Consider the following 14,595-nt stretch of genomic DNA (forward strand, 5'->3'; position numbering starts at 1 on the left):
TTTTAAATTATTATTTACATAACTATGCGAAAATTCAAAACAAATATTAATAGATTAATTCAAAATAATGAAACATGTGTATGATTTTATTTTTCACAACAAATGATCATTATTTTTTAATAGAAGCTATAAAATATTCTCTTATATGGTCTATGTTTTATAAACTAATATTACACATAAAATAATCTATTGAAAAATAAATTGGCAAAAAAAACTTTAATTTATATCTGTTCATGTTAAAACTACTTGCTATCTTTATGAGCGAATTTGAAAAATTTATATGTTTATACATGTATATATAAAATGTTTAATGATTTTTCAATTACATATATATACATATATATTTGAAAAAACGTAGAAAAGTTACTGCATTACTCGCATCTTAGCTGATGATAACCATATTAAACCTGCAATATTACGAAACGTTTAAAAAAAAAAATAGATCACTAGCAGGTTATATAGTGAAAACCGTGGTGAAAACACACGCGTCTTCCGAAGCGCCACCTTGCTCATTTCCGATGTTCTTTTCGGAAATGGCAGAAACGTTGCGTTTGTGCTGAGAAAACGTGACTAAGAATAAGAAAGAATATTTGATGGTCGATCGAGATCCAAGAGAGAACGAGTGTTATATATTATTATTCCATTGCATATTGATGTACATTAAGGCTGTCGCGCAACGGTATGCAGCTGTCGAAGTAAATCGACCACAGTAACACGGATACAGAATTTTTCGCAGTAGTCCGTGGTCACGGGTATCCGGGTGCCGGCACATATCAATATAAGCGAGTACGAACGATTTAGTTATTGAAAAAATGGCGGCGGAAATGCTAAGCAAGAATCGAATGATGGTTTTTAAGTACAAAGGCAAAGATCAAGAAGTGAGTATCCGGTGTGTTCATCATTGTGCGCAGTTACGTTGTGCGTCTGGAAACTTCGGCTGTCGTACTGACTGGATAAATCAAAGATTATTATGGGTGCTGGTTTTTTTTTTCAAATTTCTGCAATGTATTTGCATACTTTGTTGTCCCATATAATGGATGGATCTGTATATTCAGTTAGCATAAGATGCATCAATATTGTTAATATAACTTTATCAAATACCGCAGTATCGTATTTTGAATAGAATCGTACTATTCCGAGACAAGTAGACAGTATCGTTACATTAACGTCAAATATAGCACTATTAGAGATAGACCTGAACAAATTATTATAAAAAATATATTATGAGAAATATAAAGTCGAGTTATTTTATTTTGACTATTTGTTTAAATCCTTATGAGTAAGTTATTAATAACTTACTATGTAATCTCATTATATCCTTGAGATAAATAATGCTTTTATGTATCTTTTCATTGCAATTAGAAATATTGAGGTTCTTTAGAATATACATGATATTTTAGTTTATCTCACTTAAAAGAAATTGATATATTGCACTATTTCCAAATAGTAAAAATGATTTGAAATTCAACTAAATTTGTGACAAAATTTTTTAATAAAATTGTATTGGTTCAAAAAAATTCTATTGAAAGATATATTTTCTATTATTGTTGTATTTGTAGGTAAGTAAAATTTGCAAACATAAATATACTTTGTTCTTTATAGTACATTTTCTTCTTATACAAGATTTTGAAGTTATTATTAAAGTATTTTTAGTTATGATACTAAATATATATTAAAACTTAAAGAATTGTCAAATAAATATCACTTCCTGAAATTCATGCATTATTATTAAAGAACACAAAATGTTTTTATGTATTGTATGATTGTTACATGTTTTATTACATTGTACAAAACAAACATTTTCATTGTTTAATATTTCAATTTTACTTAAATAGAGATTGGTAAAATCATCATAATACATATTTCTTAATTTTTAAAGCATAAAAAACAATATTACAGTAATTATGCTATTTTTTTATAATAAAGACATACTTAATCTATATCTCCTTTTTAAAGCTCATTTGTATTTTGAAGGTATTGGAATGCGACACATTGCAGTTGATTTAATAACTTTTGAATGGCAATATATCATATATTTCAGGAAATGAGAAGAAGAAGAAATGAGGCAACAGTGGAGTTACGTAAAAACAAACGTGATGAGACTTTACAGAAACGAAGAAATGTGCCTATTACGGATTTAATAGGTAAACTTTTTAAAAGATTGAATATTAAGTGTCAGTAATGTAACAATATCCTTTTCCAGATGAAGAAGATATTGATAAAAATAACATTGATTTATCAAAAATCGATTTAAAGGAATTAGTGTCGAAAGCTGATAATTCAGATCCAGCTGTTAAATTACAAGCTGTACAACAAGCAAGAAAGTTACTATCATCAGATCGTAATCCACCGATTGATCGATTAATTGAAAGTGGCATTTTACCAATTTTAGTTAAATGTCTTCAACAGCACAATAGGTATGATAGTGAATGGCTTTGTGTATATACAAAGTGTTAATTATGACCTTGATTATAATCCTAATTTATAATATTACTTAGTATATTATTTTTTATGAGAGTAAAATTATATTTACTGGTTGTGTAAGATTTTATAGGTTTAGAAATTGTCTTTTGCTTTTAAGATAGGAATAGAATGAAATATGTACATCAAAGTTTCTCTTAAAAGCTCGTATATAATATTACGTTTTCAATGGCAATAAACTTTTATCGTTTGCATCTTTATTATTATTAAACATTAATATAATTTGCTTTCCAGTCCGTCACTGCAATTTGAAGCAGCATGGGCTTTAACAAACATTGCAAGTGGAACTTCACCTCAGACGCAAGCAGTTGTAGCTGCTGGTGCAGTTCCACACTTCTTGCATTTGTTACTTTCAAGTCAACAGAATGTCTGTGAGCAAGCTGTATGGGCTTTAGGTAGGTAAATTAAAGTAAACAATACTGTCATGTGGTATTGATGATCTTTTTTATCGTAGGAAATATTATTGGGGATGGTCCTCTGTCTAGGGATTATGTTATCAAGCTCGGTGTTGTACAGCCATTGTTAACGTTTATTAAGCCAGATATACCAATTACTTTTTTACGTAATGTAACTTGGGTAATCGTAAATTTATGTAGGAATAAAGATCCACCGCCACCTGTTAAAACTATTGAGGAACTTTTACCTGCTCTTAACGTACTTATTCATCATACAGATATCAACGTAAGTTAGACATTTAATATACTAGTAATTACATGTAGTTATAAACAATTTATTATATTCAAAATAAATTGTAGATTCTTGTCGATACAATTTGGGCAGTGAGCTATTTGACTGATGGTGGTAATGAACAAATTCAAATGGTTATAGATAGTGGTGTAGTGCCTCGTCTTATACCACTTCTCTCGCACAAAGAAGTTAAGGTGCAAACGGCTGCTTTGAGAGCAGTTGGTAATATTGTAACGGGTACAGACGAACAAACGCAAATTGTACTAAATTGTGATGCACTTTCATATTTTCCCAATTTATTAACTCATCAGAGGGAGAAAATTTGTAAAGAAGCAGTTTGGTTCCTTTCAAATGTAACTGCTGGCAATCAATCTCAGGTTCAAGCAGTTATAGATGCTGGATTACTGCCTCTCATTATTCACAATTTAATGAATGTAAGAAGATATTTTTGTTAAAATTATCGAAATTTGTTAACTTTCATCGATGTTACCATTATATATTTACCTTTTTTATCAGGGTGAATTCCAAACACAAAAAGAAGCAGCGTGGGCAATCAGCAATTTAACAATAAGTGGCAATGAAGAACAGGTTGCGCGGATGATACAAGAAGGCGTTATCGCACCTTTCTGTAATCTCCTTGACTGTAAAGATACTCAAGTTGTACAAGTTGTTTTAGACGGTATACACAATATGCTCAAACTTGCTGGACCACAAGTTGAACAGTTGGCCAATATGATTGAAGAATGTTCAGGTTAGCCTTTGTAGCATTTAATGCCATGTACAACATTATTTTAAAGTATATTAATTTATATTATGAAATTTGTGTGTTTTTGTAGGTTTGGATAAGATTGAATCATTGCAAAATCACGACAACATAGATATTTATAAATTAGCGTACGAAATTATTGAGCAATACTTTTCAGAAGAAGTATGTACTTATTCTATTTTCATAATTAATGATTAGATTTTATTGTGATGTTTTTAACACAGAAAAAATAATTTATGATTCTTTTAGACAAATGATACGAATCTGGAGCCACAAGTTGTGGAATCAACATTTGAATTCGATCAGACGACGAGCATTTCGAACGAAGGTTTTAAGTTCTGAGAGGGCCTCTATTATTTCTTATCTGATCGTGCCGTCCCCCGACAAACTCTGTTATGGAGTCATTCTACTTACCCTTTTATATTCTTATGTGGCAATTTCAATATGCCGTTATCAAATCAAGGATCATGTTTGGTTTTGCAAATTTAAAACTGTAATTATGACTGGCCAATGTTTTGCCCTCTTCCTCTCCCCCCCCCTCCCCCCCAAAAAGAGAAATTAGAACAAAACAAGGATAAAGCCATGGAGCAAAAGAGTTTCTTATTGAGATAAGAATCTGTGTTCTTTTCTTTTTGATTCTTTTAACGAACTATATGTTAGCTTTTCCCCTTTCTGATTGCGCATACTAAAATCATTGGTGGAGCGGTACTTAACCGAATGCAGCTAATGACATGCATCATATTGACTAAATTATTCTAGTAAATTAATTAACTTGCTCTCTAAATTGAAGAGCAACGAGGAAAAGATCCTTTTTATTGTTTGATCATGCTGCTCTCCACTCTAACTTGAGATGAGTCTTGGTTAGTGATGTTACGTTTATAAAATAATTTGTGTATATTTTAGGCATGTTAAATTTATAATAACATTGATTACTAAATAAATAAGTCAATTGACTACTCTTTATTAGCTTAATTCACGTCTATGAATTATTTTTGTAAGGGGAAGAGGATAAACAGTAAAACTGTCTAATAAACGCGGCAACGTTAATTGCTAATCTTTGCCTAGACTTTCGATTGCGCGAATAAGCAGGTTATCTAGAAATTTGAAGAGATTTAAATATTTTCATAATATATGTCCTCTTATTATAAAGTACTTTTTTTATTTACTACGTTATTACAATTACGATTTTGGTTGATATTCAATAGTGGGATCACTAAATGGGTGAACATCATCCGCATAAAGTTCTTCGGGAAGTACATTTGTGTTTTCATTATTCGGTAAATATGTAGGAAAATGTGGTGACGTATTTTTTTTAGTAGGTAAAATCGTATCATACAAATAACACATGGTATTTATCTCTCCTGGGACGTTATGACCTAATACCCAAATTACATTATATTTAGTGTTTATTCGTAGTATCTGCAACATACACACAAAAGTTTAACAGTGATCTGAAGCCATTACATATAATTATTAATAATCTTTCAACATATTTACATCGTTGTAATTATTTATTAATCTAATTCTGATGGATTCTTTCCAAAAAGTGGATCTTAACAACAAATTTATTTACAATTATTGCTATTGCAATTGTGACAGATTAATATTATTTTATTATTTATAATTCTTTTCATTTGCTGATTTAAAATAATTGTGAAATTTTTGAGTATAGTTATATAACTGAGGCATGTTTTTAAATAATGCTATAAGGAAATTAATTAAATTTTTTAATTCTATGTTTGAGAGTTTCCATTAGATTAAAAACTATTATTAATAACTAATAGTTCTTTCATTTTTTGCTAATATCATACACTCTAATATCAGAGTGTTAAGGGAAAAAGTTATTACACATTGTGTAACATTATGACGTTAGTATATTCCTAGCACAATTTATCATTCTTGCAAATTTTCTATATTATTTACATTACAAACTATAATTTTAAAATAAATGATAAATGAATTATATAAGTTTGACTAATTGTAAATATATGTTTTTCACTAGCTGTTGTAAAATAATTTTAAAGTGCCACTGCTGTATAATGTATCTTCCTTTCGAAAGTAATATAGTTTTGAAGAATTGACGTTTTGTAACTACTGAATGATGTAAGGAGATAATCTTCAAATGTTTCATCATAAATATCTACATTCTCAAATATTTCATATAAACATTTCAGAATTCAATGTATCTTACTTCTATACTAAACACATTTTATATGGAAAGTAATTCTGGATTCCTTACATGAGAGTTACAAAAGATTGAGCTGAGATGCTATGCATAATTTTTAACTAATTTTATTTAAGATAAATGAGAACATTGAGTACATTCTTGTAGTTATAGATTTTCAACTTCACGAATATCTTTTTTTTGTAAAACTACAAAAAAAGAAATAAATATGCACTATCTTTGTATAAAACTTGGAAAAAATATTTACAACAAATAGTGTTCATATATAAAATATATGTATAAACAATAATTTGATATAGCTATTATACTGATAGATCATCTTGACCATTCACTCTAATTCTACAATTGAAAACAAAACAAAAAATGATGTGATTCGATGGAAAAATAAAGATTCAATTGTACTGTTTAATATATTGTGATACATAAAAAAGAAATAATAAGAAAAAAGATTATACCATATTTTGAATTGTTGTTTTACTTGTATCATATATGATATTTCATAATAACAAAAAGTAATAAATATATAAAAAAAATGTCTTTAAATAAATATATTTGCAACCAAAAGAAAGACGAATAATAGATCATAAATGTAATAGATGTGTGCTAAGTAAAAATGATGAATTACCTTTACACCTTTGAGAATACGCCAACGATTTCCCACATGTCCAGGCATTTTAGTACCTGGCATTACCCTAGCCTTTGTTCCTCCTGAGCCTATATTGCCTGGTCTTCTATGCGTTTTAGTTACACCATGAGAAGCAGGCATACCTTTAAAGCCCCACCTTTTCATGACACCTTGAAAACCACGATCTATACTATGTTTTTAAAGAACAATGCAATGGATTACATATTATACACATCATGTATAAAAAAGAGAGTACTAGTAAATGAGATTTACGTTTTTCCTCGAATATCAATAAATTCTCCTGGTTTAAAATGAGCTGCACACAAAGGAGTTCCTGGTTGAAGAGCAGCATTTGGTGAAACTACAAATCTCATTAGTGTTTTTTTTGGTGTAACTCCAGCTGCATTAAATATTCCATAATATTCCTTAGTAAGCTGTACAAATTGATAATACAAACATTATATTCAGAAAACTTAGATAAATATTAAGAGATATAGGAAATATAACATACTAGCTGCGGATCAATATTTACTGCACCTAATACAAGGCAACCATTTTTTACTTTAGGTTGTAAATGTTTAGTGCGCTTAACTGGATTGAATTCTTCAGGTGGCATATATTTTACAACTTCATTATCTACAATCTATTAAGAAATTAGATATATGAGCTTATAATCAAAAATCAGAATGTACTTCATATAATTATTATTATAGTATATTTACTATATTAGAAAATACCTGTATTAGCGTTGTCGTTACTTTTTTACCATTTTTCAACCACATTGGATATACTCCTATCTTTTTCCCAATTAAACCAGTACGTTTAGAGCCTGGAGTCCATGTTGCTGACTGAACAAGTTCTGTATTTAATGGAGATTTTTGTACATCGAGCAGACCATTATTGGCTGATATAAATTCAGAGAGAAATTCTTTGTTTTCTGGAGAAAGTTCTTCATTATAACGCTAATATGAAAAATGATAATATAGAGTATTTGCGAAACAGTAAAAAATAAAAATGTTATTTATCTATTTCAAATACATACTGTACGTGTTGGTTTTGGTAGCCACTCTGGATGACGTTTCTTTGGTGGAGGATTTTGTAATTTACCACGAGCAGGAACAGATATCATGTTGAGGCTAAAATAATTGTACTAGTAAAAACTAATTTATTTTACAAAAACATTAAAGTAAGTTATTACAAGTAACATAATAAACATATTATTCTAACTTAATACCTTTGTTTTAAGTGTCTACTAAACAGTTGAAATCCATTAAGGCTTTTTAAAAGCGATGTCATGTTTGTGAAATATCATACAAATTCTGAAAGAGGTTAAATTGTAAATTAATAACGAATATGTTATAAGATCTGTTTATAAGATGTAAAATATCAATAATACATTTATGTAATATGGAACAAAAAAGTTTATAATAATTAATTCTTATTTTCATAATTTTACAAATTATGCTTTACAGACAACAAATTTAATCTATTAGCAGTTTACTGTTAAGAGTTAGCACAGACGAGATGTAAAAGTTATAAATTATAAGATAAACTTAAAACGTGTATATTTTTATCATTATCGTATTAATTTTAATATTTAGTGAAGCCGATAATTAAGTAAGTACATCCACAAACGAGAGTACATGTGAGTTTGATCCTACTCCCCACGTCCCAGCACTGTTCCAGAGACAGTAAGTTCTCTGATTTGTGTTAGAGTTGATATAAGAGAATAATAATGAATTATCTAATTTACAAGTAATGCAGAAATTTTGAAAGAACGCGACGAACTTCACCTTGAGATAAATACGTTAAAGGTGAATGAAAATGTATATAAAGAAACAACAAATGAATCGGAAAAAAAATACATACATTAATATCTCAAATTGTTGTAACGAATGAAAAAACTTCGAATTATACACAAAGTAATAGTAGGATTGAAAGGAAATGTCAAAGTATATTGCAGATTGCGTACTACTTATTCATTAGCGGGGAATAAAATTTGATTCTTTATTTTATTTCCCGATTCCTAACATTTTTAAACTATAAATTTAAGTTCAAATAATAATTCTTAAATAATCATTTTTTAAGTGTAAAAGGCTATTTATATCATCCAAGTATTACAAATAAATTTTTATTTTATATCCAATTCTTTAATGAAAGCATTTTTAAAAATGAAAAAAGATATTCTATTATTTGAAATTAATTTAATGACTTATTCAAGTTTTCGCACACAATTTAATAAAAATTTGTAACTTAATATGTTCTAGAACCTAAAGGTCCTATAACATAAAGATCATAAATGATTGGACGGCGGTTGACCATCGTTAGAGACATCGTCATCCTAAAGGCACAGATACGCGTGCGATGACATTAAAAGTAACAGAGGAAATGAGAGTGCCCACGCCCGTACTTCTAGTGTTGTATCATAGTATAAGTGCTGCACCATACGACGAAATGCTGAGTTTACTTGACATTAGCATGTACAAGAACCTATAATATTAGGGATCTGCCCTGTTTGTTTGCATACCAACATAGACATGAAATTATGGAGTTGTACGCTACAAGAACCTATTTAATTGTACGGTTCTATGGAAAAGTTCATATTTATTTTCTCTAGTTTTATATATACATATATACAATTCCTAATTTTATAGGTTCTTGCACATGCTAATTTTACTTAAACTCAGCACTTGGCCGTATGGTGCAGCACCTGTGCAGTACTGTGAAACAACTAAAACCACGGACGTGAGCATTTCCTCATTTCCTCTCTGATAGAATATAGATCGATCTTGATTATGAGTATATCGCTCACTGATTTAATTATTATTCCTACCATTCGTTCATAAGTAGCGCTGGTATCTTATTCTATACTGAACCGATAATGTCGCATGTGATACTAAAATAGTATGGGGGGCTATATAGCCCCCGGTCTGCGAAGAAATTGAGAATTCCAGCATTTCTTGCTTTTAAAAATATATTTGTGAGTGATGTAAGATATTTTGATCAATTTTACAACTTAAAGGTATTTTTTAAAAAAGAGTTTAAATATAGGAAGCTTTAAAATTTTTATTTCTTCTCTCAAATAGGTAGAATATTTTAAATCAAATAAATAGTCTTGAATCTCATACAGAAGTGTTAAAAATTTGTGAACTTTTTTTTATACCTTGCCAAGATGCTATCAAAATTAACGTATGAAAGATCAAGACAAGGTAAATATTGTACAAGAATACCGCTTCGCGTCCTCCCTTATCTTTCATATACTAATTCTGAGAAGTTAAAGTTAAAATATGTGCTAAACTAATGGTTTTTCGGTTAAATAGTTTAATATCTTTTTCTAGAGAATATCCAACTGGATCGATTAATATTGTGAAAAATATGCGGTACCATTTAAAAAGTTCAAGGTTACTTTAATATTTTAGAAAATATAGTGTTAAAAAAACAAAATATATTCGTTTGACCAAACCCCTTAAATACAATAATCTATTTCACTTCAAACAGTTTTAGTAAAGTGAATAGATAAAGCGAATAGATTACAGATGGTATTTCCATTGATAAAGAAATAACGAAGTCATAAACGGTATTGATTGATCCTACAGCAGTAACTTTTAACGTCCTTCTATTATTTCACCCAAAATTTTTGAAGTCATCGTTGCAACGGTCAAAATATATGACATTTACTGCTTCACAAATTTTAAGATATCGCTATATTTCCAACAGTGACTATACATAGAACGAGAATTTCTTTCTGTTTTAAAGAATCGTTTCAGGTTTCAACGAACAAACTTCGAAAAGTATATCAATTTTTTATCCCTTCATTTTCAAAATATTGTATAATGAAGTGAAATCATTTATGACTATCAAAACGCATCGCTTGAATGCTAAAACGAAAGATTAAGCGTCCGAGACAAGACAAGTGTTTTTATTTATATTAAAATTAAGAATTAAGCAGAGGTTATCCTCTGCTTAATTCTAAACAATCGATTCAACGTTTTCAAAATGATATACATAATCCATAATATCTCTTGATCGTGCGCATATGAGTTGATACACATTTCTAATTTTTGTTGTAATAAAACGTTTGGAAATAAAGTTTTTCATTAATACAACTACTAAAACCTAAATGTCTAACGTTACATGATACTCATAATATAAACGACATAATACTCTTTCGTCTACAACAGCAAACGTAATATTACACTTTTTCGAAACCAAACGCACAATAAATGTACGTAAACGTTTATGCGAGGAATCCTTCGTTATTGTGGCTGTATCCAAACGATGCCAAAGTCGAGTCGTTTAATAATAACAGCTGCTGTTTCATTCGATCATGTTTTCATTTTTCAGATTATTTGATAATTTTATTTAAATTGATAATTTTATACAAACAGTATACATGATGTGATATACATAAAGAATATACAATCTTATCTAAATAAAAATTTGTTAGATCAAACATTTCGAGATATCGCTCCGTGTGCAATCATAGGCACGTGTTTTCATTTGGAACGTTATTTTAAAGAATCTTTGAATCAGAAATTCGAGGTAGCATTTTCTAGCGAGTTACACACAGTAACGTTTACTTAAAGTATTAGATTGGAATATCAAAGTAATTAAAAGTAAAGTATCGAAATAAATTAAAACCATTTTCGCTTAGTATGACGTTTTAGTGTCAACTCCATTTCATCTACATCCTTATCAACATCCTTCTTCAATATTCTTTTCAGTCTCTTCTCTTTTATTTTCTCCTTTAATTTGTTTTGTTTTCTTTTCTTCTTTTCGGTTGTATCCATATCATTACATGATAAATCGTTTTTGTTTTTAGCTATTAAACAATGAACAATATAATTTTCTTTATTAAGATAGATCAGTAATAGGTACTTTCATTTCATTATACTTGTACTTGCCAGCAAATAAGTCCATGTGACGATGTATACTCCGATCTTCTTCTATTTCTCTGCGACGATCCATCTCCAAGCAGTCAACAATTTCATTTCGTCTTTCAACAATTTCTATCAATCTATCGATAAAAATATTAAGCTTTCATTGCACTTTTCTATCATTTACGAATAGCTGTTAGAAAAAAGAAAGAAGGCTGAACTTAAACCTTTGTATCAACGCTTCTTCTCTTTGTTTATCAAAATCCGTTTTAGTTGATTCATTTTGTGCCATTAAGCATCGAATTTGGTATTCCACTTCAGCATGTTCTTCTTCTAATCTCTGCTGTCTTCGGAGTAACATTAATTCGGCTTGTCGTCTAAATAACTCATTCTTTTCATTTACTAAAGTAAATAACTCTAAGACTAATTCTTCTACATCTGTTCCAAGGGAAATATCTGTAGTGTTTATAATATTATGTATGTAGTATTGTAGAAGAAAATTATAAATATATAAGATATTATTATTATTATATTTTATACAAAGTATAATCGTCCATATTTAGGAGGGTGCCCCCAATCTAAATGTGAAAACTACAGGATACCATGCAAGGGACCGACAAACTAAGAAAATATCGTCCTTTAGAGATTTGCTCGTTTATGCATCATTTTGGGGAAAATCGCGAGAGTGAGAAAAGAAACAAAAATGTTTCGGTCTTTTCACTTATTTATTTAGGCTCATTTGTTCTGAAAAATCGAATCGTGACTGCGGTGCACCAAATATTACTAAAGCGATGTTTAGCTACAATTTAGAGCTATCAATGTTAGATGTATCGCGTGCATTGCTGCAAGAGGGTACCATTTTGAACGATATCTTCATTAAATGGACGATAGCACGAATAAAAAAGTATAAATAAGTATAAATAAATGAAGAAGCGAAGACTTATTTGTTTCTTTATTCGCGATTTCTTCCAAAATAGAGCATATGCGTGCAAATCTCTAAAGGACATTTTTTCTTCATTTACCGGTTTCTTATACGCTTCCGAAATGTTGACATTCAAATTGGATTATTCATCGGAATTATTTTTCCTTTCCTTAATGGAGAGATTTGGGTACAACAAATATATTTACCGCTAATCTGTGATCCAGATTCACATTTACTTCTTATCAATTGTTCCAATCGGACACCTTGTTTTTCTAAGCCTTGTTGTTGCAATTCTATTTCATCTAACTCCAACTTAACATCCTTAAGAGACATTACTTTTATCTAAAATGGCCAAGAAGCTTATTTTTATTTATGTTGTCAATTATGTTGATGTTATTTCAAACGGTGAGAAAAGAAATGTTGGCAGGACTGACGTAGGTTCAGGTAACAAGGTTCTTTATGATACGATGGGCACAATACGCGACACGAAGATTTATAACTATTAACTATACTACGGTTATACAACTATATATAATATGCACTTCTTGGTTGTTTGAAGTGCGTTGAAGCGTGTGTGAGAACGATGTTCGGTGTACAGAACGGACGAGGCGCGATCGGTTTTAAAGAAAACAAAGTGGCCTCGAATATATGTACAATTGCAGCTACGACGCAATTTACAGTTGCGGTCGTCCGATTTAACGGATGCCACAACAGGTGTAAAATAAATGAATAAGTTTCCACTTACCTTTCTTCTATGTGGTATTGGACAAGGTGGAGCAGGTCCTTTCTTCCTTTTCCATTTTCCTTCCATACTTTTGTCTAAATATGATCTACAATGAAAAGTTTCCTCGCATGTAATGTGTGGAAAACTCTGTCTGTTTCTATTTGTTTCGTCTTTATTAGTCTTTTCATCTTCCCATATGTTATATTCTACATTGGCATCGTGTGATTTATTCATAGGGCACTCTTGAAAACCAGTTGACACTGGAATTGGTGGTGGTGGAGCTGGTCTTGGCTTACGTGTTTTTAATGTTTTATGCGAAGGTGAATCCTAATAACAAAAAATTCGATATTTTTAGCTATCGTTCGTTATACTTTTCACATGGAACGTAATAGTCTGTATAAACGATGGAATACATTTTTACGCGAGTATTGTAAATTATAAAAGATTGTGGTCATAAATTACGCGATATTCGGCAGAACTGCATTGTAGTTTAGACATTGAAGATGTGCGCTGATCAGAAACACATTCCTTCTTATTTGGTGGTAACGGTGCTGGTTTCTTTTTCCTATAAGCTCCTCCTGTACGTATCCCTGATTCTGGGCTTCTTAAGCAATTATTTGATATGGATAAATAATCACGAGTGTCGCTCGATTTCCGTCCATTTTTACTTGGGCTTTGCTCGTTGTGCCTACAACAAAACAAAATATATATATCTTGTATATAAACTACCTTTTGAGACAAAACAAAGTTTAAAAAACATCAACATCTTGAAGTGTTTCGGTTTTGTAGAAATTTGTATAACGCGACAATAACTATCACGCGAGTTCCGTTAAATCAGAAAAGATCTTTTGCTAAAAAAGTATTACCTACTTCGAAATGCGCTAAAAAGTATGAAATAATTTCTATTTTATTTATTTCTTATTTAGACATATATGAATTGTATTTCGGGGACTTGGTAATATTTTTTTGGGGCAAAAACGAGTAGGATCGACTTGAGTACGAAATTGTGTTCGACGGTACGAAGTTTCGCGACTAGAAATAGAAATATTATCTGATATATGGCTATAACAATGATAAAAGTGAAAGGAAACATATGGCTTCTCATACGTTATACTTAATATACGGTATTGCAATATAATTTCATGATTCATTGTAAGAATATAGATTTGTATTAGGAGGAAGCACGTTTCTGTCTTGCTACGATTACAAAATGATCAACGCGTAATGTATCTGTCACCTAAATAGATACCTACAGGTATCTACCTACATCGAATTTGTGCTGGATAAACTAACGAAATTCGTCTATTATTTTTTCAATTCAACATTGT

General features: G+C 30.1%; 3 protein-coding genes across 11 annotated transcripts in view; 1 reads left to right on the forward strand and 2 right to left on the reverse strand.

Moving 5' to 3' along the window:
• Positions 1-496: 496 nt before the first annotated feature.
• LOC100649297 (importin subunit alpha-3) lies at positions 497-4,906 on the forward strand. Of its 2 annotated transcripts, none has more exons than XM_012311628.3 (9): positions 497-974; positions 2,042-2,144; positions 2,204-2,417; positions 2,716-2,876; positions 2,936-3,162; positions 3,237-3,602; positions 3,685-3,919; positions 4,005-4,096; positions 4,184-4,906. In XM_012311628.3, exons 1-9 carry the CDS (start codon positions 813-815, stop codon positions 4,274-4,276), a joined length of 1,653 nt encoding a protein of 550 aa, XP_012167018.1. In that variant the 5' UTR covers positions 497-812; the 3' UTR covers positions 4,277-4,906. The 2 variants fall into 2 exon arrangements, with proteins under 2 accessions (XP_012167018.1, XP_003397492.1); XM_003397444.4 differs by having other exon boundaries at positions 498-878.
• A 145-nt stretch (positions 4,907-5,051) lies between these two features.
• LOC100649415 (39S ribosomal protein L3, mitochondrial) lies at positions 5,052-8,701 on the reverse strand. 5 transcript variants are annotated; one of them, XM_012311625.3, is made up of 8 exons: positions 8,614-8,701; positions 7,979-8,063; positions 7,787-7,880; positions 7,482-7,706; positions 7,256-7,387; positions 7,018-7,178; positions 6,745-6,934; positions 5,052-5,353 (listed from the first exon to the last, which is right to left on the reverse strand). In XM_012311625.3, exons 2-8 carry the CDS (start codon positions 8,038-8,040, stop codon positions 5,114-5,116), a joined length of 1,104 nt encoding a protein of 367 aa, XP_012167015.1. In that variant the 5' UTR covers positions 8,041-8,063; positions 8,614-8,701; the 3' UTR covers positions 5,052-5,113. The 5 variants fall into 5 exon arrangements, with proteins under 5 accessions (XP_012167015.1, XP_012167013.1, XP_003397493.1 ...); XM_012311623.3 differs by lacking the exon at positions 8,614-8,701 and adding an exon at positions 8,388-8,531; XM_003397445.4 differs by lacking the exon at positions 8,614-8,701 and adding an exon at positions 8,370-8,524.
• A 2,358-nt stretch (positions 8,702-11,059) lies between these two features.
• The window catches only part of LOC100649179 (EH domain-binding protein 1), a 48,456-nt gene continuing 44,920 nt past the window's right edge, over positions 11,060-14,595 (reverse strand). For all 4 annotated transcript variants that reach the window (XM_048408384.1, XM_048408385.1, XM_003397443.4 and 1 more), the window contains 6 exons: positions 13,730-13,955; positions 13,289-13,594; positions 12,750-12,885; positions 11,849-12,077; positions 11,649-11,761; positions 11,060-11,566 (listed from right to left, as the gene is read on the reverse strand). In XM_048408384.1, the coding sequence (XP_048264341.1) occupies positions 11,379-11,566; positions 11,649-11,761; positions 11,849-12,077; positions 12,750-12,885; positions 13,289-13,594; positions 13,730-13,955 (1,198 nt within the window). In that variant the 3' untranslated portion in view covers positions 11,060-11,378. The remainder of the gene's footprint in view (positions 11,567-11,648; positions 11,762-11,848; positions 12,078-12,749; positions 12,886-13,288; positions 13,595-13,729; positions 13,956-14,595) is intronic.

Source organism: Bombus terrestris, chromosome 9, assembly GCF_910591885.1.
Source record: "Bombus terrestris chromosome 9, iyBomTerr1.2, whole genome shotgun sequence".
NCBI lineage: Eukaryota > Metazoa > Arthropoda > Insecta > Hymenoptera > Apidae > Bombus > Bombus terrestris.

Excerpts from the sequence above, each read along its gene's own strand:
- LOC100649297 (XM_012311628.3), top strand. The coding sequence starts at position 813 with ATGGCGGCGGAAATGCTAAGCAAGAATCGAATGATGGTTTTTAAGTAC. Across the intron at positions 2,877-2,935 it reads GCAAGCTGTATGGGCTTTAG|GAAATATTATTGGGGATGGT; the intron begins GTAGGTAAATTA and ends TTTTTATCGTAG. Across the intron at positions 4,097-4,183 it reads AGCAATACTTTTCAGAAGAA|ACAAATGATACGAATCTGGA; the intron begins GTATGTACTTAT and ends TGATTCTTTTAG.
- LOC100649415 (XM_012311625.3), bottom strand. The coding sequence starts at position 8,040 with ATGACATCGCTTTTAAAAAGCCTTAATGGATTTCAACTGTTTAGTAGA. Across the intron at positions 7,881-7,978 it reads AGTAGACACTTAAAACAAAG|CCTCAACATGATATCTGTTC; the intron begins GTATTAAGTTAG and ends CAATTATTTTAG. Across the intron at positions 6,935-7,017 it reads ATTGATATTCGAGGAAAAAC|TATAGATCGTGGTTTTCAAG; the intron begins GTAAATCTCATT and ends TTAAAAACATAG.